Genomic DNA, 26,909 nt, shown 5'->3' with positions numbered 1-26,909 from the left:
GAATAACAAAAGTAGTCCAGACACCAAGGAAGTGACACAGCAGAGTGTGTCCTGAATGAATGTGGCAACAAGGACCGGCCAGCCTGGAGGAGTATACGACAGTGCTGCTAGCTGTCAGCCCCTCATCTGTCCGCCTCTTCTTTATTCTGCCCGTCCATGCGCTAGTCTATTCAACATGTCTGTGTGACTGCTCGCCAGGTTACCATGGAGTTTCAGTGTTTATCACAAGTCTGAAAAGAGGGATTTTGGTGACCAAAGCGTCCTTTATCCAGTGCCACCAAGAGCTGAGCATTTTCCATTTTTCCATTTTGGTTTTGACACACTGATTCAAAAACCCCTGTGAATATTTAAGGACCTCGGAGAAAGAAAAATCGGATGTTTTGTGGCTTCTTGACTTGAGCTGGCACTATCAGGGCTCGATTAAAACACTCAGCTCTGATGTGTCATAAAAAATCTTTTAATGCTGACAATGAGATGTGTAATTTTTACAGAATCTTTGTGTAAGTACAACATTTTTACCTTTTTATTTTCAGCGATATCACATATCTGCATTACTTTTATCAGCCAAAATGTAAAAAGTTAAAAAAAATTACAGTTTTAGAGACAGGTAGTCAAACAGATTTTTTTCATCCAAATCAAAGCTTCAAAACCCTTTAAAGTCTTTTCAGTAGTTATTGAAATACACGGTTAAAGCCACTAACACTTTTCTTTTTATTCAGTGTTTCTCTATAGGATCAAGTGCTTGTGAAGAATACTGTTTAAGATGGGAAACAAGATCTTTTGTGGGTATTTATTAGAAGCTCAATAATCAAAAAGTGGATGGTTTTATGTTGACAGTGTTCTAACAACATTAAAAAAGTAGCCTATGTTCTCTCTTGTAAAATTTCTAAAACTCTGTTTATAATAGCCTCCATTACTTTTGGGAAAGAGACTGAAAAGTAGAGTGTCAGGATCTATAAATTCACTCGCAGCAAGGTTTTTCACATCAGCTTTCCATAAGACAACTTAATGTAATATCCTTTATGGAACTCTCAGATCATTTCTAAGGTATTTAGTAAACAAATAAGGAGCTATACACTCAGGATTTCATGCAGAAAGATTGCTCAGATAAACCCTGTTTTCCCCCCAATTAAAGAAACTCTCAAAATACTATATGTAAGATTATTAACCAAGCGAACTGTGTCATTAAACCAGCTGACATTTGACCACTGGGTGGTGGCAGCAGTTGTTCCTCTTGTCAGAGTCATAGCGGCAATGAGATGCCACTGTCAGTTATTGCTCTATGGTTGTCATTGCTCATGTGAAATCCATTTTCTCTGTTTGAATACACTCTGTCAGGGAAGAAAAGATCCAAACTAAAATCTTCTCTGCCCAGTTTTTGACAGGGAGCATCTGACAGCAAATGGCTGCCTGGCCTCTTCACAGCCGAGCGACATCCATCTGTCCTGGACTGCCTGCTGTCTTTCACAATGGCTTCATTTTCTTTATACTGGTTTGCACTTACTTTACTCCTCTGGACTTGATTATCTGCCCTGCTGAAGGAGACTTTCACAGTCATCCGTTGAGTCATCCGTTCATATAGTGAGAATGTTTTTTAATGGATATTGCACATTATAAAATAACTCTGGTTAAACAATAAAAGGAAATCTATTTGTGTCCCATTAGATTTCTGCTCATATAGTCATAAACAGGGCTGCGTCTGCCTCGTATGACTGTGAGAGAGAAACTGTGATTGATGTTTTTCTGTTGCTGTTTTGCATATACGGCAACAATAGCTGTCAATCATCCGGTGATAAACATCAGTAATTTGATCCCTGTTTTGTCACACACTTTCCACGACAAAAATCTCTGCATTATTAGATATGTGTGCTGCAGGAATACGTAAGGACGAGGAGACTTATCCATGATGACGACTGCTCTTAACCCGGAGGGATTTCACAGAGCTCCAACCAATATTTGACCTGGCAGCTTGTACCCAGCCTGTCAGACACTGCCATGGCTTTGAAGGAACTTTCCCTCGATGTTTTCACACCATCGTGACACCCCACTCTACTCCCAATCGTCCCAATCGTCCCAAACTCATGCGGCGTCTTAATGCCATTAGAAAGCAGTCGGAATGCCCTCAGCTGGTCGCATGAGAGGCCTTTTAAAGTCTCGAAACGGGAATGGGAACGCTCCCAACACAAAATGGGAGCGCTTCCACAACTGTCCACGTGCAAATAAGTGTAAATCATTTGAAGGTAGACGTAACACGCCCGTGACATCTTTAGCACTCTCGCAAATGTGGTTGTCGGTCAGCAGCACGGTTATTAACCTGAAACCATTTGGAAATTCAATTTGGTGACACAGCTGTGCGAGAATTGTTGAAACACATGAAAATTACCAGGGAGCTATTTGTGACTGATTAATGCAATAATGACTTTCATTATCAGCAAAGTAACACAATGTGTGACTGAGCTCTGAGCTAAATACAAAAAAGAAAACAGAAAAAAGAAGAAGTTAATTTGGTGCATTCTTTAAAAAGTGAGACTGAGTCAGAGAGGAGTTGGAGAGAAAAGATTGCCAAAGCCAAAAAATCCAACAGAATTCATTTAGTGTGGGAGAGATGTTTGCATACACTGTGTGGGTTTTTTTTTTCATTATTGCCTCCTCCTGCATACATTTAACCTGTAAGATTAGAGGATACAATTAGACATGACTAGCATCAGAGCCCAGAAATGGTCAAAGTGATGATTCTGATATTGATTTTTTTCTTTCTGAGCGGACTCGCACGCTGCTTTATCAGTCCAGCTCATTTATAATACGCTGCCAGATCTGGGAAACTGCTTCAGAAAGGAGAGGTGATGTGACACTTTACATGATGCGTAAAAGGCCAGTCTCTGATAGTACAGCTGCTGGTTGTGAGCACAGCTGCAGCTCCTCTGCTGGCTTGTGATGTTGTGGGTGGATGTTGCTCGGAATCTGGCTGTCACTGTGGGAATGTTGTGCCTGGGTGCGGTTGGTGTTCAGACTTCAGCCGTTGCTGCGCTGCTGCGGAAATGTCCTACTGCTACCATTCGAATGTCCTGTGATACGTGTCTTCCTCAAAGACCAGAGTAGTCGTAAACGTGCACGCACGACTGCTGCGTGGAATCGGTGTTGGACCCATTAAGAGCAACACGTCCCGTCAAGAATTGTAAGAAGCAAAGCACAGCCATGGCTACAGCCAGAGTTACAGCTGTGTCAGAGCTAGAAGATCAGCGCTAGTCTCTGTGCAGATTTGTGCCTCCGCAGAGATTCTCTCTGTGGTCACAGCCAGTGGCAGTCTACTACATGGATGTGTTACCTTCTGTTATCTTTATAGAGGTTTTCCTCTTTGACATCACTTTCACTTTGGACTTGCAGTTTATTTGGTTTAGGCGACAAAACTACTTACACACAATGAGTAGTTGGGGAAATGTTTTCATTGGGCTGTAATTGGAAACGCGTAGTTATTTAAGGAGGAGTAGAGCTAATTAGCTAGAATAAGGTGACAGTAGAAGCTTTTTCAGAACTTACAAGAAACTTCTAAACTGCATGCACTGCAACTCACCGCACTCTCTAAAAACATTTCAATAAATTCCTTAAGCCAATAATGAGTAGCTTAACCCACATGTTTAGAGAACTGGAGTAAAGCAACAGGCCTATATATGCCTGTGCTTGTTTATAGGAAGAAACTATTATGACTTTTTCAAGCAATTTAAGTCACTACAGCTTAAATAGGTGTATTTTGCTAAGTATACTGCATCACTGTCTCACTTTGTTATTTAAAAATGTGACTGTACTGGGTTTGTTTATTTCACAGGCTCCCAATGGTGCCAGAGTTAAGTTTCTTAATTGCTGGGATTGTTGCAAAGCAAAAATTCAACACTATGATATTATGGGCTAAAATGACTTTCTTTGTCCTCTGGTGACTAGTCTCATACTTTTTTTGTCTTAGAAATATAACCAAAATAATATTTAAATTGTGCAATGTGGCATTATTTTTTTCACCAAAGTGTATGAAACTTTTCCTTTTCTTAGGGTCAACTGACTTGCGGTGTTTGCTTTAGAGGCCTTAACAGGGGCACCATTAAACTGCCCCACTGAAAAATGGATTGGTATTTTCAGACAAAAGAAAACAAGAGCCCTCTCCAAAGACCACATTTTTGACACCAGAACTGCATAAAACAAATCACCGATGTGTATTCTCTCAAAGTTCGAAAAACAGTGATTGGAGGTATCACCTTCCATTTATATTTATTTGTCTGAGAGGCTGCAGTGAGCAGAATCAGTCATTTTTGTGTCTTTCACAGAGAGCGCTCCTCTCCATAACAAGCTGGCCACTCATACTGCTGACAGACAATAGTAATTAGCAGTTTGAGCTGTATGCACAGACTTGACTGGCACTTCACAGTGCTGATACACGCTGATGCACAACATATACAAAACTTTGGGAATAACACAGGCGTGTGAAAAAGAAAGTTTTTGCTCTTTGCAGGCTTGTGGAAAACCAAGTGCACCCTTATTGCCTCAATAGGAATTAAGAGGGAAAGGAGCAGCCAGGTGCTGCTATAATCAAATGTACTTGATTAATTTATCATCAGCAAGTGTAACCACCTCTATGCAAGTTTATCAGTTTGCTCTTTAGTGGGAGACTAATGAAGTCATACACACAAGATTACGTTGAGCTATTCCCACTAAAGGTGGATCTGCATGCTACTGAATCATTGGGGTGCACTTAGTTTTTCTAGTTTAGTTTCTATTAAAACTTTCTTTTTCATCTTGTTCACATTAGTTATCACTGGAAATATCTAATTAATATTTCAGTCAGTGGAGTTTTTGCCATTAGTGTCACTTGGTGAGTCCTAACAGATAGGTCATTCTAAATGGCTGATTAGCTCTGAAACTGTTTATGCCCATATTTCTGATTGGTTGACTGCTCTTGAGGCGTCTTGGAAGCCAGAACTTGTCTCGTTCTCAGATAAATGGATGAAGGCTCCTGTCTGAAATGGATTTACACACATTTCAATCTGTCTAACCCAATTTAGTCATTTAGAAATGGGGTTTTTAAAGTAAAATCCCAAAGGCAGTAATAGAGGTTTAAGTGAGAGTTCTTTTCACCTTGTCCAATTATTTCATCTGATCATTTGTTACAAAGTTGAATCAGCTCTTTTAGCCAACTTATTTAGCGTTAACGTTTTGGCAGCAAGTAGCAGACAATAAAGGGCATTAGCAAAAACCCTGCATTAGATAGTCTACCAGCCTTTTAATATGTTTATGTTCAAGACAAATTAGGACAGATGAAAGTGACTTCTCACGGACTATTGCAGTGAATGTAAGTTGGGTATGTCGGCACAACCGCTGACAACACCTAAAAAGTGAAGTTTCTCATTGAATATGTTTTGACAGACTTCCCGAAGATTATTTATACTTCAGTAATGGAGTGCTCATTGTAGGCACAGCTAATGTAAACTCTGACTCTAATAAGGATAAATTCATGTGGAATTGTGCTCTCTGCTACAGTACTGTAATATATTAAATCAACTGTGGATAACAGTCATTTATTCACTTAATTATGTCCATTGAGTTAGTTTGACTGCAGCTGTGCCTTTTGTATTACACTCATTTGCTTAACAAGATAATGTAAGTCATTCTAAAACTCAATGCAATGCTGATTTGGCCCTGATAATAAGTCAAAACGCTGTCAGAATTGTGCATTTCATTGAAATAATATTTCTTACTAGGCACAGCCAGGCTAGCTCATATTATTAAGTGTAGCACAGTGCAGGACGTCTCATAATTTAGAGTAACACATGCATTCCCACTGTGCAGCGTGAGCCGCTGCACAACTCTCCCATCAGCCATACATTCTGCTGAAAGTCTACATTAGCAGCTTCAGAAGGGTTGTAAATTAGAAATGAAGAGGCATCTAGTGGTTCAGACCCTGCGACCCGTGCCGGGGCTCTCTGAGGCAACACAAACCACAATTTCAATTCTCCAAATAAATCCATCTGTGGCCAGACCGGCCGAGAAGTAGTATTTCACCGCTGCGCACGGAAGAAAGAGAGACTCACATGATGGCTACATCTCCCCTTCTCCAGTGACACCAGAACACTCCTCTCTGTGGTCCTCGGCCCCTAAAGCCCCAAAGAGCATCGTAGCAGTCTGACAAAACAGAGCTGTCACAATCTGTCTGCCACGAGACAGAGGACAGACTCAAAGTTATGTCTCGCTTCCTGCCTGCCTTTTCTTCTTTTGTTTTCTATTCTTTCCATGTTTTTAAGGTTTATTTTCTATTTTTCTGTCTCAAAGGATGGATGGATGGATGGATGGATGGATGGATGGATGGATGGATGGGTGGATGGATGGATGTTTAGATTGATAGATTTCTTCTTCCGTTCTGCATATCATGATCTGGATACAGCTCTCTGCTCTGCACACATTCTGATCCACGTGGCTCCCGCCTCATGTGTTGCTTGTGTTTGGACAGCGCTGAGGCAGTCAGATCTGTGTTAAATGTGGCCTCACACTGGGCTCCACACTGATTGGTGTGTCAACACAGGCTGGATTTCAACTGCCTGCTCAAATGTGACTGTGTTTGTTGTGTCGCCCATTCAAATCCGACCGAGATCTGATGAATAGGTGAGAACAAGCTCATCAGATTTGAGCAGGCAGTGTAAACCTAGTCTGTGTTGACTGACACACCAATCAGTGGAGAACAGAGCGAGAGTTTGTGTTTGCTTGGGGGGGGGGAAAGTCACTTTGCCTTCAGACATGATTTATTTTGTTTCTTTTTTATGTTATTCTTTATTTGTCGCTGCACAGGAAGGACAATGTTTTCTTTTATTTTAGTAATAAGGAACAGAAAGATCACATGTAGGTGAAAGAAATGACGGATTTGATCTGAGTTGTTAAAATGAAGAGGCAGCCGGTTTAAGGAAGCTCTCTGGAGGATTTCATGTTGCTGGTTGGGTGGGTGAGGCGGCAGAGTGAGAAGGGTTTTCGGGGCGGGGGAGGAGAGTCACATCCAAATCACTGCAATTAGCAGAAGCACGGGAGACTAGTGCCCCCCAGTGTTTGCTTAATGTATAAATAATTTCTGTACATCAGAGGGAGACTATCTGGCTTAAAAAAAGAAAAAGGAAAAACTTGCATCGAATTCTGTGTATTTTGCTCTTGCTTTGTTCTTTATGTATACACAACTACAGTCACTTAGAGACACACCTTTTAATTATACAGTTATGTTAGGTAATTGTGTTTAAAATCCAAATAAAGCTACAGGGCTGCAAAATTGTTTTTGCTTTCTTTAAGATTTGAATTATGATCATCATGTATGTGATCACTTTAAATATCACATCAATACAGTAATTTGCTGTAATCAAATCCAATCGAGGCTAAGTAGTGGAAATTATATTTTACTGTTTTGTTGTTTTCATACATACATGTGCACATACATGTATATATAAAAATGGATTCATCCTGGATTGCTTTCTGATTAATAGATGGTGTTAAATATAACTCTTTGAGAGCCAGTTCTTCATGGGAAAGCATAAAAATGGTATTGACCTACATTACTTTCTGTATTTTCACACAGTATGCCTTTAGCTCTTCTTTCTCAGTGTGACTCAGTACGCATAATCCCTTTGTATAGGCTGGATTGATGTCCTACATCGTCCAGTTCTCTTTGTCACTGGATGGTTTCTGTGTGCAGGGTGCTATCAATGAGTAACCAAGGTAAACCAGAAAGACCATACACCTCGCCAGATCTCACACTGTGTCATTGTCCTGCATTTGCCTTTTTTGTGTGATGCAGGTTGAAATGTTACAGGCTTTTCATATGCAGCAGCTTATCATTCCAGGATACTGAAATATGAGGCAAAACCTTTATTAAATATGTGAAATCAAGCAGTATAAACTCATTCCAGTGTGGATCAGTGCAGGTGGAACACAGAAGGTAAAATCCCAATTTACTCTGTCAAAGTGCCAGCCTTATTGCTTTAATGTCACTTTCAGAACTTCATCTTAACATCCCATTAGGACTAATGAGGAATACATCCTTTCCCCCTGCAGCAAAAGTCCTGTTTCTGTGGGAACCAGCTGATAGCAAGTAGACTTTGCCCTGAAGGAAACTGAAGCTACAGGAAGAGCAGCCGAGCGCGGTCTCAGTCGTCACAGCAGAGGTAAGGCATATTTTTAATAGCTTCGCTGGAGTTGTACGGATTGATTTCTGTGAACAGACCTGAGTCAAACAGCAGCTGGACACTTTTTTATAGACTTTAAAACTGTTGTCATCTTGTCAGAACGTGGATTTAATGTTCCAAACTTTCAGCCCGCGTAAGCCAACAAAAACAAAGTCCACTCCGTGCCTTAGAAAACACAGTTTTAGGCTTTGTTTTGTCCATCACCGCTTCCAGTTTGGAGAGATGAGCTGAAAAAGACGAAAAAGTCAAAATGTGATTTTTATCTAGCAAATGATTTATTGCTGCCACGAGTGCAAAAGCCATTACTAATTACAGATATTACAGGAAGTGGAAATTGTTATTCATTAAACCATAATGAATAGACGGATGTACGCAGGGAGCGGCTGTTTCTGTCAAACTGCTATGTGTAGTCACTGCTTTACTGCAGTTGTACATCATGCAGCATTGATCTTTGAGCAGCTGGTTATGACTTCATTTCTTTCATGATTAATGCAGAACTAGGGAACTTGGGGGGGAATTTATTATTCCCTTGTGTTCACTATACATATATACATTTTAAAAAATCCTTGCATTTATTGTCTGTCTGTGGATGACAACTAAATTTCCTCTGAGATCAATTAAATGGAATCTATTTGCCAATTAAATATACATACACCAAAAATAGATTAAGTTTTAGGGCCATTTTTATGGATGCCAGTCATGGAGGGCCTTGTATTTGTGTGATGCATGGTTTCATAATCACCCATTTGACATTGCCCCGTGTGCCAATTTAACATCACTGATGAAAGCACTGACACTGTCCAGAGGAATGTCTTTGTGACCTTAACTACCTTGTATGTCTAATAATTCTCTTTATCTTGGCAGTTTTGCGTCTGATAAAATTTGCTGACTTTTGGGCAAATGGACCAGACTTATGACAACAGAAACGGTGGATATCCTCAGCCCCCTCCATATAGCCCCGGGGACCATGGACAGAGTTCGTATACTGGGATGAGCTATGACGTTAGTAGCAATTCACAATCATTTTTGTTAGCCTCAAACAGGAAAAAAATTAAATTAAGCAGTGAGAGAAACCATTTTGCACATTGATTTTAGGGTTTAATATGGCGCTATCGTAAAGAATGAGCCCAAATCCAACACACAACTAGCCTTTGATCATGCTATCGTTGGGATGTGTAATTAAATGTGTGCTAACACATTTAATTACACATGGATTATTGGTTTAATTCCATGAAGTTATTTCAAAATGAACACTAAAGCCTCTAATCACATCATTCTGCCTTTTTTATGATTTGCAAGAACATTTTAAAGTTTTGAATCTAAACTTCGGGCGCTGTCTGAATGATCCAGGTGGAGAAGGGCAGTGTTGCAGTGGTCTCCCCTCCTGGAACCTATGATAACATGGTCCATCCTGTGGGCCCAGGAGCAGGTGGAGACAACCAGCAATGTGATCAATCTCCACCCGTCTACTCTCCCGGCTTAGAGGATAGCGCCTTCAGTGATGCTGCCATACGGAGAGGTGAGGGTCGAAGGAAGTAGATCAATAAAGAGAGGGAGAAACAGGAGGCGAGAGAAATGAGCGTTTCTGTTTGCGTGATCAGAGCCGAACGAGGATCAGCAATATTTACTCCCCTCATTTGTTTTGCAGTGTTTCCTTGAAAATTGATTTGGAATTGAAAATTGTTCTGTGATCGCTGCTCGCAGCCTTTTCGCAGCCTGTCGCAGCTCTTCACCTCCCACACAACACAAATCATTTTAAATGAGAGGCAGGAATGCAAGTTTGGTGAAAACAGTCATTTTTGGCAACAGCGTGCAGCCTTACCTGCCTCAATGCTTCACTCTGACAGATTGTTGTTGTCGCATGTCTTTCTCCTGTCTCACCTCTCTCTGTGTTTCTGGATCTGTTTTTCTTTTTTTTCTGAACAGGTTTTATAAGGAAAGTCTACTTGACCTTGATGATTCAGCTGCTTGTGACTGTGGCGATCATCTGCGCTTTTCTTTACTGGTGAGACACAATCACACGAGGCCATTCTTGTTCCAAAGAGAAAAGAAGAAATGTCCTTTATTGTAATCTGCTGGCATTTAATTGTGTCATCGCCCACCAACATGAGGCAGAACAAGTGCATAAAGTCGTCCCTGCACAAATTTAAACATGCACTGGGGCCCTTCTCAAATCACCATAGTGAGGTGAAACAAGATGATATATAGTCCGCCTAATGTTTGTGCTTGCAGTAGTTTGAAAGCTCCCTGTGTTTGGTATAATGGATGTGGTGGAAGACTGAAACAGTCATTTCTTTTCATAAATTGTATTCAGCTCCCATGTGCACAATGCACTGCTCTCTGTTAATATTTAATAAAATCATTCCACTGCTTCTATCAGATAAATGGCGGCTCTATTAAACACTTCTCTCTTTCTCCCTTCCATTTGCTTATCACCCCCTCCCCCACAAAAAACAAAACAGGGACACACTCAGGAAATGGGCATGGAACAACTACTGGTTCACCTACACCATGATGTAAGTTGTTTTCATAACGTTCTTTCAGATTTTCTGGATTTCGTGTTTGGAGAAAGGGCTTCACGTAAGTCCACGGCAGTGTTGGGAAGGTTACTTTTAAAATGTATTCCATTACAAAATACAGAATACATGCCCCAAAATGTATTCTGTAACGTATTCCGTTACGTTACTCAATGAGAGTAACGTATTCTGAATACTTTGGATTACTTAATATATTATCATGCTGTTTACAACTACATGAATGTACTATTGCTGTGATTTATTACTGTTACTGAAGGTCCGTAGTAAAGGGACCTCTGGCTAATACGGTGGGTTCTGTGTCGGGCTCGTAGCCGAAAACTAGCTTTACTTTGTTGTCTGGGTCAAGAGGCATTGAAAAGCTGCTTCAACAGAACTTATTGTTTTTGGAGGAAAACACGAACACGGTGTACAGTCGAGTCTTAATAGCTTACTTACAACTGGGCTCGTCAGGCACTCTTCTTGGCTGCAGTGGTTATTATTATATTTACATGCTTCCAGCTCCCGTTTTTGCTCGATGACAGCTCGTACTTTTCCTTTTTCTCCCTCCCTCGCTCACAGACACATAACAGGTATGGCAGTCCATTCTCCCTGCAGCATGGACTACACTGCCTATGATGCTACATTCATTAGAGCTATACCGGTAGCATTCTGCCTATTAGCTTAGCACAACAACAACAGGCGCTCTCTCACCCAGGAAACAAGCAGAGAGAGAGCGTCACCCTGTAACCATGGCAACCGTAACGCTGCCGCCTGGAACAACAGAACGTAGCTGTCAAACAAAACCCAAACAGTCCTGACCCGCCACAATATGAATCAGGGAAGTACCGCCGTGTAATCCATTTATTTACAAAGTAACTGTATTCTAAATACCACCTTTTTAAATGGTAACTGTAACGGAATACAGTTACTCATATTTTGTATTTTAAATACGTAACGGCGGTACATGTATTCCGTTACTCCCCAACACTGGTCCACGGAAGTAAATCACAAGATCATCTTAATATAAATAATGCGCTCAGTGAAGCCATAATGTTTCTCCTATTATATGCTAATGCCGGTAAACTCTGTATCGTGTGTGAAACAGGGTGGTGGTACTCGTCCTCATCGTGGCCCTGTCATGCTGTGACAGTCTCCGTCGTCGAGTCCCCCTCAATTTTATTGCCCTGGGCCTGTTTGTGAGTAGAGGCAGTACCAGCCAGGCATCAAATTAAACCACCACCACACCTGCTCTATTTCACAGGGTTTTTTTTTTGGTCATGTATTTACTTTCCATTTGTCTCTCCCTCCCTCTCCCTGCCTGTGTGCCTTTCTCCCTGTCTTCCTCAGACTGTTGCAGAGGGCCTGATGCTTGCATCTGTGGCAGCGTGAGTGTTTGTTTACAAAGATGAGTCCCCACCTGATGCAGACTCATTTGCACAATAATAATCCTATTTGATCCATATCTGATAGCGTGTTCGATGCCAGCAATGAAGCCATCATGTCAGATAAGATGTTATCAGCGCTGGTTTACCAAATTAAAAGGCATATGGGATCACATTTTCTGATTTTTTTTTCCAGCTGAAGATAAATCTGAGCACATCACAAACAATTTCTCTGTATTTCTCGGTGCCTGTGTAAACACGAGTTACCCTTTTTTCCCCTCCATCTTTCTGACGGTTCTTTTTTAGCAGCACGTCATTCTGTCAGAAAAAGGCATCAGATGAGACCTGACTATCAATAATGCATTAAAATTACCATATTTATAGGATATTGCTATAACTGAAGCTATAGCTGATAGGAAATGCATGTAGGCAATGCATAATTCAATACTTGTCCAGTGGGGTGGGGGTGGGGGTGGGGGTCCAGTGCTCAAAGTTAAATGCATATTTCGAGAGAAAAAAAAATCTTATAAGAAAATAATACTTCCCTTTAGGATAGACCAAACCCTGCTGTTCATCCACCCCAAGATAGACATGATTCAGCTCTGACTGCACTGTTTGATATTTCTGTCTGCAGGTATTTTGATGCTGAAGCAGTCATGTGGGCTGTTGGGGCAACAGCATTTGTGTCCCTTTCCCTGAGCCTGTTCGCCATGCAGTCAAAGGTAAGATCTGTCACTCACTCTGAGCTCAGTTTGCAGTGCAGCCAAAAGTGAAACACGGCGCCTTAACTATACAGTCACTGGTAAATGTCCATACACTCAGCTGTGTTTCCTGTGCAGTCAGAGGGAACGTGTAAAGCTCAGCTGCTGGACAGGTATTCACCTGCAGAGCTTTCAAAGTCAGATGAGTTTGCTGTCATGACAAAACTAAGATTGCTGCTGAGATCAGTGTATTTGTAAGTTGGGTTAATTCCCTGCATCCAGAGGGTTAAGCCCCGTGTGGCTGAGATAACTCTCGCCATATAGAATTCTTTATTGGCTAAGTCAGCCCTCGTCCTTTTCAGTCTGCCTCCTTTCATGAATTGTGAAAAAAAAGAAGCAAATAGGCTTTTTATCAAGGAAAACTTCTCAACTTTGTGATTGAAAACATGAAAAAATTACCAAAAACGTCACCTAAAATTCTATAATAAGCATCCCAACAAATCCCAAATAAGTCTCGCTCGCTGAGGATTTTTTATTCTTTATTTGATCATGCTCATCTTCTTCTGAGATGCCGCTCTCAAAATATATATAATAGCTTATGCTTGTGCACATGGCATTTAAAAGTTTCATTACAACTTGCAGTGTTTTATTAGCTGGAGCAAGTTAGGAGACCTTTTGAGAATCGCTTCATTGATAGCTCGGCATGCTTCTTCAATAAACGCCTCATATTCTGAACAAAAGCAATCACACAGCCAGTGGGGAAGATGTCAGCCACATTCAGATTGCATTTAGAGCCTCTTTTAATTGCTGCTAAATGGTGGTTGGCATTTCACACACTTTGCCACTTATTGTATCTGAAGGAGCTGGAGACATTTATATTTTCGCTCACAGTGGATGGAACAAGCAAGCAGCTGTCTGATAATCATACTAAGAATATATCTGGTGCTTAATTCTCTCTGCTCGTTATTAATCAGCGGGAGGAAGGTACGCAGGTCAGGTTTAAATAGCCGACATATAGAGGGAAGCGTACCCCTAAGCCCGTAACATAGTTTTATGGGCTGAGTGAGCGTCCGCAAACACTTGTAGTTTATTTTTTATGACTTCGCTTTCATCTTGCCATTTCCAGCACCTCTTGCTCTGCAGTTCACAATGTTCACAGGGCTTTTTAATCTCTGTCACTGTGATGCATTGACACTGCGTCTGCAGCCCATAGCTCCTCAGGTGATCAGTGCTACTGATTCTCCTGTAGCAACTGCCATCTTTTTTTTTGTGCCAGTGTGGAAAAAATAAATAAAGGGCATGCAGGCGAAAAGGCCACCTTCATTCCCCCTGCTCAGTGCCTGCTGATTATTTATCCTCACTTGTTATAACCAGAACTGTCTTGATTTTCTTGAGTCTCGACTGCAATCTGTAGCTATCACAGAGCACAGCTGCAATGAGAACAACCTTCAGTGTCCTGGATTTTACGAGAATGATGAGTACAAATGAGAGATGTTGGGGCTTGTCACATTAACTGTCTTTCTCATTTCCTATCCCTCCTTTGCGGCATCAGTGGGACTTCACCACAGCAAGTGGGTGCCTGTGGGTGTTTATCTGGACCCTCTTTTCATTTGCCCTCCTCTGTGCAATCCTCCGATCACAGGTAAATTAAAGAGCTTCTTTGTTAATCAGTGTGTTTGCAGTGGGAACGGGTTTTAAATGAATTGCTGACAGACCGGAAGTATAGCCTCAGAGTCTTTGGCATTAGAAAGCACAGGCCCGTGTGCTGAGCAGACTATACAGCAGAGAGCGTAAACTCAAACCTCTTAGGATTTAAATGTACACTGGCGTTCACTGCGTCAGCTGTTAGTGTTGCCAGTGGGTATAAATAAGCATTCTGCAGATTTTAGGTTGTAGTTGGACTCTGACTGCCTGTAAACCAATCAAAACAGCCAGAATGACCAAAAAAAAAAGTTTCTGGCTTAACTACTGCCTACAGCAAACAAACAGCATGAAAATGTTTTGTTTTAAATTTGTGTTACTGAATGCCTCTCCTGAGTGTGTGTGATTCTTTTGCAGTATGTTTACATCGTATATGCCTGCCTGGGAACACTGCTGTTTTCTTTAGTAAGTACACTTCGGTAACAGAAAGTTCTTTTCCGCAGCACTTTTTTTCTTTTTGCTATCAAAAACAGAATTAAAATCCCCAATGGAAATAAAACGAAACCACCATCAAAGAGGGCTTATTGTCAAGTGAGTGCATATGATGCAACACGCGATCCCAGGGCGAAGCAGCCTGATACCAGTTGTTAGTGAAAAGAGAGCGACTTTGATGCCCCTGTGCCCTTTAATTTCAATTATGCACCACTTAACAGTTGCGGGCTTCCTTTTCACAGCCACCTCTCTGTGTGCCTTTGGCATTCGCAGCAAATGTTGTGACCCATCTCGTCAGCCGGTGGAACAAACTGCGGCTGCACACAGAGCTGAACAGGCTGTCAGCAGCAAGTCACAACTTATTTTCAGCTGCACAAGTCTGACTCCCGGATTATTTGTGTGGCCTGTTTATCTGCACCGTCCAATCTCTCAGAAATAGGAAATAGCGCCTGCGCTTGCTCGCAGACCAGTTCTTGTTCTCGATTCACAGATCAGTGCTGAAGCCTCTCATTTTCTGTCCATCTCTCCGCAGTACTTGGTGTTTGACACTCAGATGATCCTGGGTGGAAAACACAGGAAGTATCAAGTCTCTCCCGAGGAGTACATCTTTGCTGCGCTCAACCTCTATTTGGACGTCGTCACCCTGTTCCTCTTCTTGCTGCAGCTCATCGGCATCTGCCGCTGACACTTAAACTCCATGGCAAAATTTCCCCTTAAGATACTCTTCTTGCACACATGCAATCAATTCGTTGAGTTTGGTAAACACAGACAGCCAGTCTCCCAGACATGGCTTAAGCCCCCCAAAGCAAAAACACTGAAGATCTCCACAGAAAAACTTTTTTTGGTCCAAGTCTAGGCTTAAGCCATGTCTGGGAAAGTCAGCCCATGATTCATATTGAATAAGTCTCCAGACATCTGTCAGTATATTCAAGTTTGCCTATGATTGTCATGTGTTACGCACTGCAGTCTGCTTTATGGATGTTTACTTATTTTTTTCCTTCAGGAGTTCAGATTTACATACTGCCCTGTTGCAGATCTTACATAGAACTACATATACTGAATATTTGTTTCTAAAAATTACTCTTTAACTCACAAACTAGTCACTTAGCTACTTGTTAAATCAAAGATTATAGAAAAGTGTTTAATTTTGAATGAAAACTCAATAAAAGAATGAAAATAGTGTTATGAAAATAAAACCATCTGCAATATTTCTTTGTCATAAATGACTATTACAAATGAGACAACCACAAAGTAAAACTCAACACATAGTTTATTGGCATCTCACACCAAACACTTTTCATATAAAGAGGGAATGTATCAAGTATAAACTATGAAAGTGCAAATAGCATTTCAAGGATTAGTTGCTTTACAATAGAAAATCTCAATGAGTTACAAAATGTTATATACCTTCTTTTTTTTAAAAATTTTTTTAATAAATCACCTGAACATATGAGGTGACAGTATAAAGTGTGCCCGTTACATGCACAGCATACTACTAAAGAAAAAGGGCAACGCATGTTATCTCCTCTGATAAACGCACTTCCATTAACCAAGTCCGACAAAGTTAGTTCCATTAACCATATGGCACCCAGACACTTATCAAAGCAATCACTATCTTTAGACTTATACATCTGCAAGGGGACAGAGAGAGAGAAAAAAAAGGTCATTTACTTCAGCCAGACATCAGTCTGTACAAGAACATAATCACGTCTTAAAGGTAAGACACTGACTAGTGTGTTTTAGTTAATATGGGTTACTCACAATCCATTATTTAAATGAATTATCTTTATTCCAAATAAATACCTACTTTATAACTTTCCTCACACACAAGCGATACAGAACAGTAGGTTAACCTATTCTGAAATCAGCGCAGTGATTTTTAGATGCTAAACCCTGGGAACCACTTCAAAGTGTAGGGCAAGAAGCCTTACTGCACAAACGCAGAGAAATAAAACCTTTCTTCAAAATATCTGGGAATAAGATATTTTCTTTAAAGTGTGACTTCGTCGTTACAACGTATTTCACCAAATCGCTAAAAAAAAGAGTCAGTGTCATCTATTAACATATCACCACATGAGCCAACAAAAAAGCCTCTTGCTACAAACATTTTTGATGAGCACATGTCTGAACACTATCAACGTTAATGTGAGAGAAACGACTTTAAGGTAACAGGTGTTTCTGTTTTTTTTTACACTGTCATTTTTTTTTTAATTAGCACTCGGAAAAAAAATGTGTGAAAAAAGGAAAAAGTGAATCGTGGTGATTTACACAAAGGCACTGTGTGTCTCAACTCCAGAGAGAGAACCGTTTCAAAGACATGGACTTCCCATGTGGATGAGATGCTGTACACATTCATGATTTTTAATTTTTTCCCCCCCATGCATTACCCTGCAGTCCGGAAAATCTGCAAAGATCTGAAAGGCTTTGCTTATTACTTTTAAAACAGGACCCAGAGATAAATTACAGTGACTTGGGCAGGAGTAATTAATTTACCAGAGTCTGAATGCGACTGCCTGATTTCACTGGCCTTCCCTGCAGCGTATGAAGCAGACTTCTCGCTGTCTACTTACTCTGTCGCGCTCCACGTTCGGCTGCAATACTCAAAACATTAATTTAAGACAAGCTACAATGGAATTCAGAACATGCTGTGACAAAGGTGCAAACTGAATCACGCCGAGCACTCCCTCTGGGCCCGTCAGCATTCGTTGTTTTTTGATTCAGCCTGTGTTGGGGGAGTAAGAACCATTGTCAAGTCCATTTTGAAATATTTTTGAGGAGGCCAACTACTTTTCAGTTGAATAATTAATCAAAATTTTCCCAATGAATATTTTACATAAAGTACAAATCCATTAGGGTCTGAAGCCTCAGTTCTACACGGCTCACGGCAGCTTTTAGCCAGTGACATTTTCAGAGTATCAATCAGCCGCAATCTCAAAGAAAATTATGGCTCAACACTTTCACATTAAAGTTTAGCTGAGTGGTTGAGATTGTAAAAAGCAGGCACAATTTGCTTTAGAAAATCCACTTGGTGACTGCAAACTGTGCTTTTGCTAGTCAGTGTTTGGCACCCATGAAGTAGGCAGAATCGGACAAGAGCGAGAACCATCTCAGCCGGCTTTGTTTCGATTGAATATTGGAGCAAACTGTTAATCTGCTCACTAAGTACAGCTGAATTACATCAGACCTGATCCAGACTGATACAGTAGGCTTTTAGTCCAGTGGAAAATAACTATGTAGGCTAAAGTTTCTAAAGCTCCTAAGTATAACGCTACTTATTTGTATTTTTATTAGTACAAGACTCGTTTTATAAGTCACCCTTGAAACTGGTAACTAACTGTGATCTCTTCTATTTAGTACTTTCTTTGCAGAAGGCTGACAATACAGTAAACACATCTTGTTGCACTTAAATCTGAATCTGTGTCTTCCCCACTTTCTGGTCAAGTATGACACATTCCCCACTGTGTTTACATTCCACCTGAATAGCTAGCACAGACGCTCCTCCTCTTTATTCATTTTGCAATCTGTAGTGGTTTTTGGCCTTCCCTAAAAGCTCTTTGCCATCTCAGTTAGAGAGATCATACCAAGTGCACTTGATCTTCCCACTCAGATGAGCTGGTGCTTGGCAGCTGATCAGACACAGAGTCACATCGTGGAGTGTCGACGTGGCACACCTTTGAGCCTCTGCGCTCGGCATGGCCTCCGCTTGCGTCATGGGCTCCCATGTAAGGTAGCGGCATGGTGTCCAGCCCCACTAGATCTAACTGGGTCGGTCTCTCAGCGACAGTGCACTCCTTCTCCTCCATCTCACTCAGCCTCTGAGAGCAGAACCCCACATCTGCCATCACCTCCTGAGGCTTCCTGTTTTCAGGGAAGACGACCACCCCGACCTTGTCATCGTCTTCTTCTTCGCCCCTATGGAGTGAACCTGGGACTGAGTCGCTGTCACAGGAGGTTGGGGGTACCAGAGTAATACCTTGAGGATTCATGTCATGAAACCAAGCCATGATATTGCCCAGCAGGTTAGCGTTTGCTGCTAATGCAGAGGATGAGGATGGGTCGTGGCTGCCACATGTGGTTGAGTCTGTTGTGTCGGTGGAAGAGAAGAGGCCTGTTGAAGAGCTGCTGCCACCAGGAGCCACTGGTATGGGCACAGAAGCACTGTATGCCCGATGATGACTGTCACCGTGCTGTACAGGGATAGCAACACCGGTGGCAGCAGAGTACTGGCTGCTGATGTTGCCAAGTTTCGCCAAGTTATCTCCCAACTCCAGCAGTTCTGAGCTGCTTAGAGAAGCTCTGGGGGGGACCTCGATGCCTGGAGCACTCTGCTCAAGCCTCGAAGGCAGGGAGGTGCCAATAGCGCCGAGTGAGGCTTCGTTGGCAAGTACTTCATGACTGGACACACTCCCGGCCATCCCTGAGTCCTGGAGTGACAGCTGAATAGCCAGAAGAATGTTGGGGTCATCGTCATCCAGCGAACCCAGACCCTGCAAGAATAAAAGGATCCAGTGTCGTAGAGCATCAGCAGTTTTCAAACTTAACTTTAAGTATAACCTGCAGCACCTATTGTTAAAAAAAAGTTAACAGTAGCAGCAGATGGAGATAGTGACAAGGCAAGGAAAATAGCAGCTGCTGCAGTTTTGACACTTTGACACACAAACCTGAAAGCAAAGACAGTTTTTCTTTATAGCTGCTTTGTTGCAGTCTGCTCACAGTGGGTTTTAAGGTTTTACATTTTCAAAACTATCATTACCACTCACTCTGTGTGTATATATAAAGTCCCAGCACACAACATCGCTGCATCACTCAGTATGTTTCAAGTCATTCATGCCCCAACCCCAGTCCAAAAAAAAGAAAAAGAAAAAGAAAACCCCGTAGGTTTCAGTTTCAAATATTACTCTTTTATTAACTGAACATTTGGTGAACTAGTGAATATGAAAAAGCTAAGAATCAAGACGACGTTAATAATTCACAGTACTAAGACAAAAATGCCTTCAGGAATAATTTCAACTACATTACTGTTTGAGCTCGAGATAAATGTTTACTCACCATCATAGGACCTTGTCTGCGTCCACTTCCAGCATCCTGTGTGTCTTTATAGGAAAAAAAGGAACAAAGAAAAAGTCAAACCTGGTTATTGAACTAAATCAATGCAGGATAAATCAATTTACTCAGTTTAATCTACTGCTAAGATTTCAATTTAGTAACATCATCTTGAGTTTAGTCAAGACACTGATGAAGGACCAGCAACCCGTCACAACCCCAGGAACTGCACTAACTGTATCTGTATCTTTGAGCAATTCCTCTTTCCTCACAAAACAGAACCTATTAGCTACCCTCCAGTTTTATCTATTGTTTTCAGCCCATACAGCCTAGATAAAAGTACCACGATGATGGAGAAAAACAAAAGATAAGAAATGCTTACTGAATTCAAGCAAGTGTCATTTTTCCAGAAGCTCTATTTTGGAAAAACTAATTAGTAAAAATCAATATTTCTAAACAAATAATGTAACTGAATCATTGCAGTGCACGTGTGCTTGTTTAAAAAAATAAAAAATAAACAGATCTGGAACAGATTGTAAGGCCTGAATTCACCGAAGAGCTTTGAAATGTTACAATTTAATTGTCTGTTTAAACAGACAGTTCTTTAAAGTAAGACATTCTTAATCCACACAGAGCTAGAGCCTTAACTTGAGTGCAAGAAAATAAGGCTTGAGGTAAGGAGGATGATGATAAGGTGGAAATGACAGGGGAGAGAAAGCAGTAGTGAAGGACGAGAAAGAGATAACGAAAACATCAGCCACTGTATTCAAGATGGTGGGGCTTCGCAAACCTGCACCTGCTCTTATGCAATTCTGATGGATTCATTCAAAGTTAATAAGACTGTGACTTTAAAACAAATTATAAAGCAACAGAAATGTGTGCTTATAGTAACAGAGACTTTAATACTTTCTTTGGCATTTCTTCCACAGCCTAGTAATTTAACAGTAACTTGTCTACAGCGTTTTTCACCTCTTTGTAACATCACAATTCAAACACGGGAAACAAACATCATGAGTCATGCTTCTATTCAACTCATCCTTTGAATTACATGCATCACTAATAAAAGAAACAAAAAAGAAACAAAAACCAAAGTTAATCACAATGTGATTTCCTGAGAACAAATAAAGAAAATCAAGCTCTCATTTCATCTCATTCTATACTTTCAAACCACACCATCACTAAGATGAACTTCAATAGGTCTTTTCTGCAGTATCTAGTTCTCAGTTCATTAATGTCCTACCAGAACAGTTTCAGATTAGAATAACTCTCATTTCTATAACTGACTTCTATAAAACTTCCTATCACATGTACACAGTACTTCCCTATATCTATCTTTAAATAGTTTTCTACTCAAAAGATCATTCCACCTTAAATGCTTCGTACCAGCCATTACAAATTGCACTTTTGACCCATTCCATCCATCTGTTGGGTTTTTGTTTTTTCCATGCTGCAGCCATTTCAGGATGTATTCCAATTGGACTGATAACAAATGTAGGCTCGATCTTAATTAATCACACTTTTAATGAATATAAAAATATTCTTTTCACTAAGTGTTTCACAGTCACACTGCACTATTAGAAAAATGTATCCATGATTAGAAACAGAGAAGGTCTCATTTTTTCCCAAGAATATAGAATAGAATTTTGACGTTCTATTTTAATTAAGATGCAGTTTTGATCTATTATTCTGATCTATTATTCTCTAAGCATTTTTTTTGCTGAGAGCCTGAAGCAGCTGTGATTATAAGAGATGACCAATTTAAGTTAATTTAGCTGAACAGTCGATCAAATCTACCTGAGGGCCATCGAACCCTGCTTTAATGAAAGAAATACAACTCAAGGGAACTTTCTAAACTTTACAAGAAAACTTATTTTATCTTTTATACACAAACAATCAAAATCTTTTGTAAACACTGCAAACCTTGAGGTGTCTAAACCTGCGCACTTTCTGTGCACCAGATAGTTGTTATAGTCTCAGGTGTTTGGACGCAATCTAAAAATCAGACCAACTAGAACCCAGAGATTTTGCATTCACAACATTCAGATGGATCACACGATAAATTCACATGGTAACTTAAGCTATGCAAATAACAAGCTGTGACAAGGGAGAAAAATTGAATATCACGATGTGAAATAGCCATCACAGGAGAAACCCTGTATAAAGTAAAGTACCTAAAGTGCTGTCGCTGAGGTCGTCAGGGTCAGGTGTGTTGCTACGGAGACTGGACATGTCGCCTCGCCGCCTCTGCCTATGCCGCCGTCTGTACTGGAACTCTGCGTACTCCTTAAAATATAACAACAATCATTACTAAAAAAAAATGCAATGAAGGAGATTTGTACAAGGAAACTGATTCTAGCAGGTTTGAGTTAATAACTCTGTGTGTTTGTGTGTGTGTGTGGTTGGGGGAGACTATATGCAGGTCTCTGATTCATCCACTAACTGAAACCACTTACCTTCTCTTTAAACCGACCTTCTTGATTAGCTATGTCTTACAAACACAAGACGAACATTATGTGGGTGTGCCTCTATACTCATGAGAAAATATCTGATAAGCAGGGTGTAGAGCAGTCTGATGCCTCCTCTACACCCTGCAAATAATCCCTGTTAACCAAAGGTTAACAGGGATTATTTGCACATCATCTTACCTCACTACTTGAAACTTTGGTCAGATTAGCATGGGAAAAAAACGTAGCAAAGGAAAATAGTTCCTGTTTATCCCAGCACACAGGTCTTATTTTGAGATCATTTGGAGTCTATGCTTTTCTGGTTGACAGCTACTTTGACTGCACAGAAAGATGGGTGGTCTTAACAGTTTGGCTCATTGGTGTGTCGCTCTTCAAAGGGAAAAGCAGTGAATTTGTCTGTTATCTAAATCAACTCAAGCTAACATTTTTGAAATCGAATTCCTGTAAAGTCGAAGTCATAGATTTAAAACTGTGAGATGGCACTCATCCGTAGTCAAGTGCCAAACGAATGAAAACTCCAGTGCTGTTATCCCTCTTAAAGTACTGATAAATGCATGACCGCTCACATGAAAAAGGCTACATACACCAAATCAACATATCAGTACCTCTGCACTCTTTATTCAATCATCTCAACTGCCAAAGTCACTGAGTAACATGCAAATATCATCAAAAGCAAAAGCTCTTTCATGTGTCCACCGTGCTAAATATAACCCACTATGAAGTGATGCAGATTTTATAAGAAGCATGGAGGAGACATATGTAAGTGTGTGAGGCAGTGTCATCTGGCTTTGTTACTATGGTGTTACCAACTACTGACAGTGACTGAGAGAGAAGCTTTTAACCAGCAGGCAAAAAACAATAACAAATAAAAGCTTGGTGTTCAGCATCTGCCATCAGTATCTACTGTATGTCTATATTAGTGTGTTCCAAGCTAAATTTAATCTTTTTTGCAACATAAATACTTGCATCAGCTGGCCTATGTATTATAATCATTAATGTTACTGCACAGTATCGATGCACATTAAAGATAGAGATAATTAGTAGTTAGCAAAATCAATGCATGCAGGGATCTCCAGCTTGTTAAGAATGTCAACCAATGAGAGACAAGATAGGTTTCATGGCACATGGCACCTGACTTCCTACAAAATAATGGCACATTTTAGAAGAAGCAAAAAACAAGAGCTGCTGTACGTAGTTTTGTTATCTTGTCAGAAGACAAGTTACTGTTTTAGATCTGTTGGCTTAGTTTCTTGGCTGATTTGAATAATAATAATATTTTCTGTGGTGCTTTCCTGACAACAGATCTTTTTTAGCACACATATTTTGACTAGTCGTTGTAAATGGAGTGCAAATGTATAAATGTGTTTACATTCCATTTACGGAGGGTCCTACTGTACTGCATGCCGCTAAGTGACTTACAGGGCTTACTGGTATATTTAATGTAACTGAGTCATCTTTAATTCATTTTGTGCTTTATTTACTGATACAATTCAAAACATCCCCCCTTAAAATGTCTATTGGCCATTGCCAGCTTTGAAATGTTATAGGATTTGCACAGAAACCCCAGAGGCTTATTTTGATGTGAGATTTGAATTTTCAGATAGAAGCTACACGAGCCTAAGCCGAAAGAGTGATGATGCTCTTAAGCTGAGCAAATTCTTCTGAAAAAAGAACTGCATGTTTAAGAACTGCCACAGTCTAGAAAAATCAATAACAGACTTGTAGTAGTATCTGCAATGTACTGACATATGCACCATTACCAAGTGCATACATCACGCTGGGCAGAAAAAGAAGACAGGTCAGTAATCAAACCATTATGTGGTCGACACTTTTATGACTCTAAGTGTTAACTACAAACACCTGTTACTAATGTGTAATGATCAGGCGCAACCTACTTAGGTGTTCGCCAGCATACTGTGCTTTTAATCATTCCTGACGGTTGCACAGGGAACACTGAACCATCTGGCTTGCTCCAGTGTGTTAAATAACATGCCGATCTCTGGGTCACCAGAAACGTTAAAATGATTTAAATATACATACCGACTTTATTAAAAGATGTCATATGACACTGTATAATTAATTACACAACATAATTATATCTAATTATGATTTATATTTCTGCAATAAATAAAGTAATTTCTTGAAACAATAAGTACTCTCTATTAGCAGAAATAAGTGGCATTACAAATCACAGGCACTTGCTGAAAGGGCACTGATTAAATTAATATTATGCATAATATATATATATATTTTTTTACAGATATAGCTATACTATACTATACTGTATAGGGCAAACATCACGGCATCAATAACACTGACAGTTCATGATATTAAAAATTCCACATTAACAAAATTAAACTTCCAATGGCATGCTGAAATCTGGGAGTGGCTCCACTATTACATTCAAGAACAGTAACGACAGGGGGAAAACAAAAAACAAACAAACCTTTGTTATCCAAAAATAATTTGTGACCAAGAGAGCCTTTGGTCACAAGGTCACTTTGAGAAAAATTTACATTTTAAGATTAACATGTCTTTTTCTTCCTAATTTGTACCAGTAAGTTTAATAATGAGTCCAAATGTGGTTTCAAAGCACTTCAGAGCACACGGCAACAACCTGAACAAGCCAGAAGCTGGTTTTGTTTAGAAACAGTGGCACCAATTATGATATGTGGGTGTGAGTGTAAAGGGCAGCTGCAAGTAAACCTGGACCAATACAATTATCTGGCTACATTTGTTAGCTTTAAGTGAATTCATTTTTGCTAAAACAAATGGGAATCACCAACTCTTACTATGTACCTCTAATCTGTTTAAATAACCCAATCATCTGACAAGGAAAAACCATCATCGGCTAAACCATTCAGTACACAAAAAGACAAATGCATTTTGTTCAAGTTTACAGTCCAACCAATCAGCTTTTACCTCAGGTGATGCAAAGCCTAAATACTCCCAGTCCCACGTTCCACCAGCAAAACTGCAAAAGACAGAAATTAATGGCAAACTTGTGATAGCTGAAATCACACAGGAATTAGCTCTCAAAATAAATTTTTTTTAAAATGTGTTATTTTAACAAAGTTAGGTACTGGTCTGTATGCTACCTTCGCCTTGGGGCTTCAGGTGAGTCATTAGGGGCCACTCCCCTGGCTACTGAGGCCAAAAACTCTTGCCTCTTCTGTTGTACCAGACAAGCCGCACGGATGATCTTGTGGCGTGGTGTTCGCAGGTAAGGCCTGTTAACCTTTTGAGCCAAGTCCTCAGTCACCATCTCCAAGTCCGTCTGGGGGCAGAAAGACAGGTGACTTAGCAATCACAGTGTACACATGCAGGATTTGAAGTTTCAATTTAACAAATGTACTTGTGGGGCAGCTGTTTATGTATCTACTTTTAAAAAAAACTATTACTTTTACAGGTGTTTAAGGAATTGTAAGACCTATGGGAGCCGTGCCAATTTATTCTCCAGCATCTGAAAGGCCACATTATAAAAACTAGCAGGAAAGTACATCCTGTATCTATATGGGTGATCATAAATTATACAGCACTAGATGTTTAACTAAAAGCTGAGATGTGCCGATATAACTGGGGAAGATTGTGAGAATCATGCAGTAGAAAGCTTTAGTCTCCCATATCTAATGGCCTAGACCACTGTGAACATTTGTCTTTCCTCTCACTAAGTAAGCCTGAAACCTGCATAAGCTCGTAGATCTCTTTCTTTGTGCTTTTGGGCTCCAGAAAGAAGCCATAAGGATAAGAGCACTTGAGGATGCGGCGAGTCTTTAGTAGTTCTAGGACTGCATCTTCAATGAATGTAGTGTCAGGTGGGCCTCCTTCCCCTGGGAAAGAGAAGGGGGAGAGTCAGATAACAAACATGAATATGGGATATGCGTTTGTACGGGACATTCATTACTCTGCCTCAATTACTTCACTTTGCTTTTGAGCCGATTGGTATTACATGACAAGAAATCCTGAAACAAAGCATATGAAAGAACTCCTTGACTGTACTAAAGCACATGAAGAGACTGCACTTTTAAGTTATAACTGAGGTGTCTAGTATGATGAGAAGTCTGGGCCAAGAATACTGCTGGCCTTTGATGAATAGTGACTTATAATTCACTTTTTAACAGCTACTGAGATTTAAAAAAAAATTGGAACCTAAGGGAAAATCATTTTCTTCTCATTTGAATAAATCTTTTCACTAAATGTGTAAATTAGCAATCCAGACATGCTGAATAGAAGACAAATTTATATCTGAAATAGAATTTTTATCTGCATCTCAGATTCTGAACTGCATCAGAAAACACAATAGTGATGGCCAAAACTGATTATTGGAGACTAAAAGCTGTCAGCAGTCGTATTATGTAGGATAAACTGTGCAAACTTTCAGTTAAGCCAAACTCATGAAGACCAACTTGGAACCTTTTCCATTTCTGCCAGCTGACAGCCACCACCACTATGTGAGCTAACTCCACTG

The 26,909-nt window shown here is 40.3% G+C and overlaps 2 protein-coding genes across 6 annotated transcripts in view; one reads left to right on the top strand and one right to left on the bottom strand.

Moving 5' to 3' along the window:
- Positions 1-2,173: 2,173 nt before the first annotated feature.
- On the top strand, positions 2,174-16,362 carry LOC146507872 (protein lifeguard 1). 2 transcript variants are annotated; one of them, XM_085176348.1, is made up of 12 exons: positions 2,174-7,954; positions 8,071-8,180; positions 9,066-9,203; positions 9,552-9,720; positions 10,128-10,206; positions 10,664-10,717; positions 11,823-11,913; positions 12,065-12,102; positions 12,734-12,821; positions 14,353-14,442; positions 14,859-14,906; positions 15,466-16,362. In XM_085176348.1, exons 3-12 carry the CDS (start codon positions 9,102-9,104, stop codon positions 15,616-15,618), a joined length of 912 nt encoding a protein of 303 aa, XP_085032474.1. In that variant the 5' UTR covers positions 2,174-7,954; positions 8,071-8,180; positions 9,066-9,101; the 3' UTR covers positions 15,619-16,362. The 2 variants fall into 2 exon arrangements, with proteins under 2 accessions (XP_085032474.1, XP_085032473.1); XM_085176347.1 differs by having other exon boundaries at positions 2,174-8,180.
- Positions 16,356-26,909, bottom strand: part of ankib1b (ankyrin repeat and IBR domain containing 1b) — a 37,672-nt gene continuing 27,118 nt past the window's right edge. For all 4 annotated transcript variants that reach the window (XM_085176336.1, XM_085176337.1, XM_085176335.1 and 1 more), the window contains exons 15-20: positions 26,126-26,271; positions 25,540-25,718; positions 25,364-25,415; positions 22,148-22,259; positions 19,983-20,026; positions 16,356-19,420 (exon numbers count right to left, since the gene is read on the bottom strand). In XM_085176336.1, the coding sequence (XP_085032462.1) occupies positions 18,509-19,420; positions 19,983-20,026; positions 22,148-22,259; positions 25,364-25,415; positions 25,540-25,718; positions 26,126-26,271 (1,445 nt within the window). In that variant the 3' untranslated portion in view covers positions 16,356-18,508. The remainder of the gene's footprint in view (positions 19,421-19,982; positions 20,027-22,147; positions 22,260-25,363; positions 25,416-25,539; positions 25,719-26,125; positions 26,272-26,909) is intronic.

The sequence above is a fragment of the Neolamprologus multifasciatus genome, chromosome 11, assembly GCF_963576455.1.
Source record: "Neolamprologus multifasciatus chromosome 11, fNeoMul1.2, whole genome shotgun sequence".
NCBI classification, from domain to species: domain Eukaryota; kingdom Metazoa; phylum Chordata; class Actinopteri; order Cichliformes; family Cichlidae; genus Neolamprologus; species Neolamprologus multifasciatus.
Note: the sequence above shows the minus strand (reverse complement) of the source record. Positions and strands in the feature narration are given on the sequence as shown.

Coding starts and splice junctions, on each gene's coding strand:
- LOC146507872 (XM_085176348.1), top strand. CDS start 9,102: ATGGACCAGACTTATGACAACAGAAACGGTGGATATCCTCAGCCCCCT. Junction 9,721..10,127: donor TGATGCTGCCATACGGAGAG/GTGAGGGTCGAA, acceptor TTTTCTGAACAG/GTTTTATAAGGAAAGTCTAC. Junction 10,207..10,663: donor ATCTGCGCTTTTCTTTACTG/GTGAGACACAAT, acceptor AAAACAAAACAG/GGACACACTCAGGAAATGGG.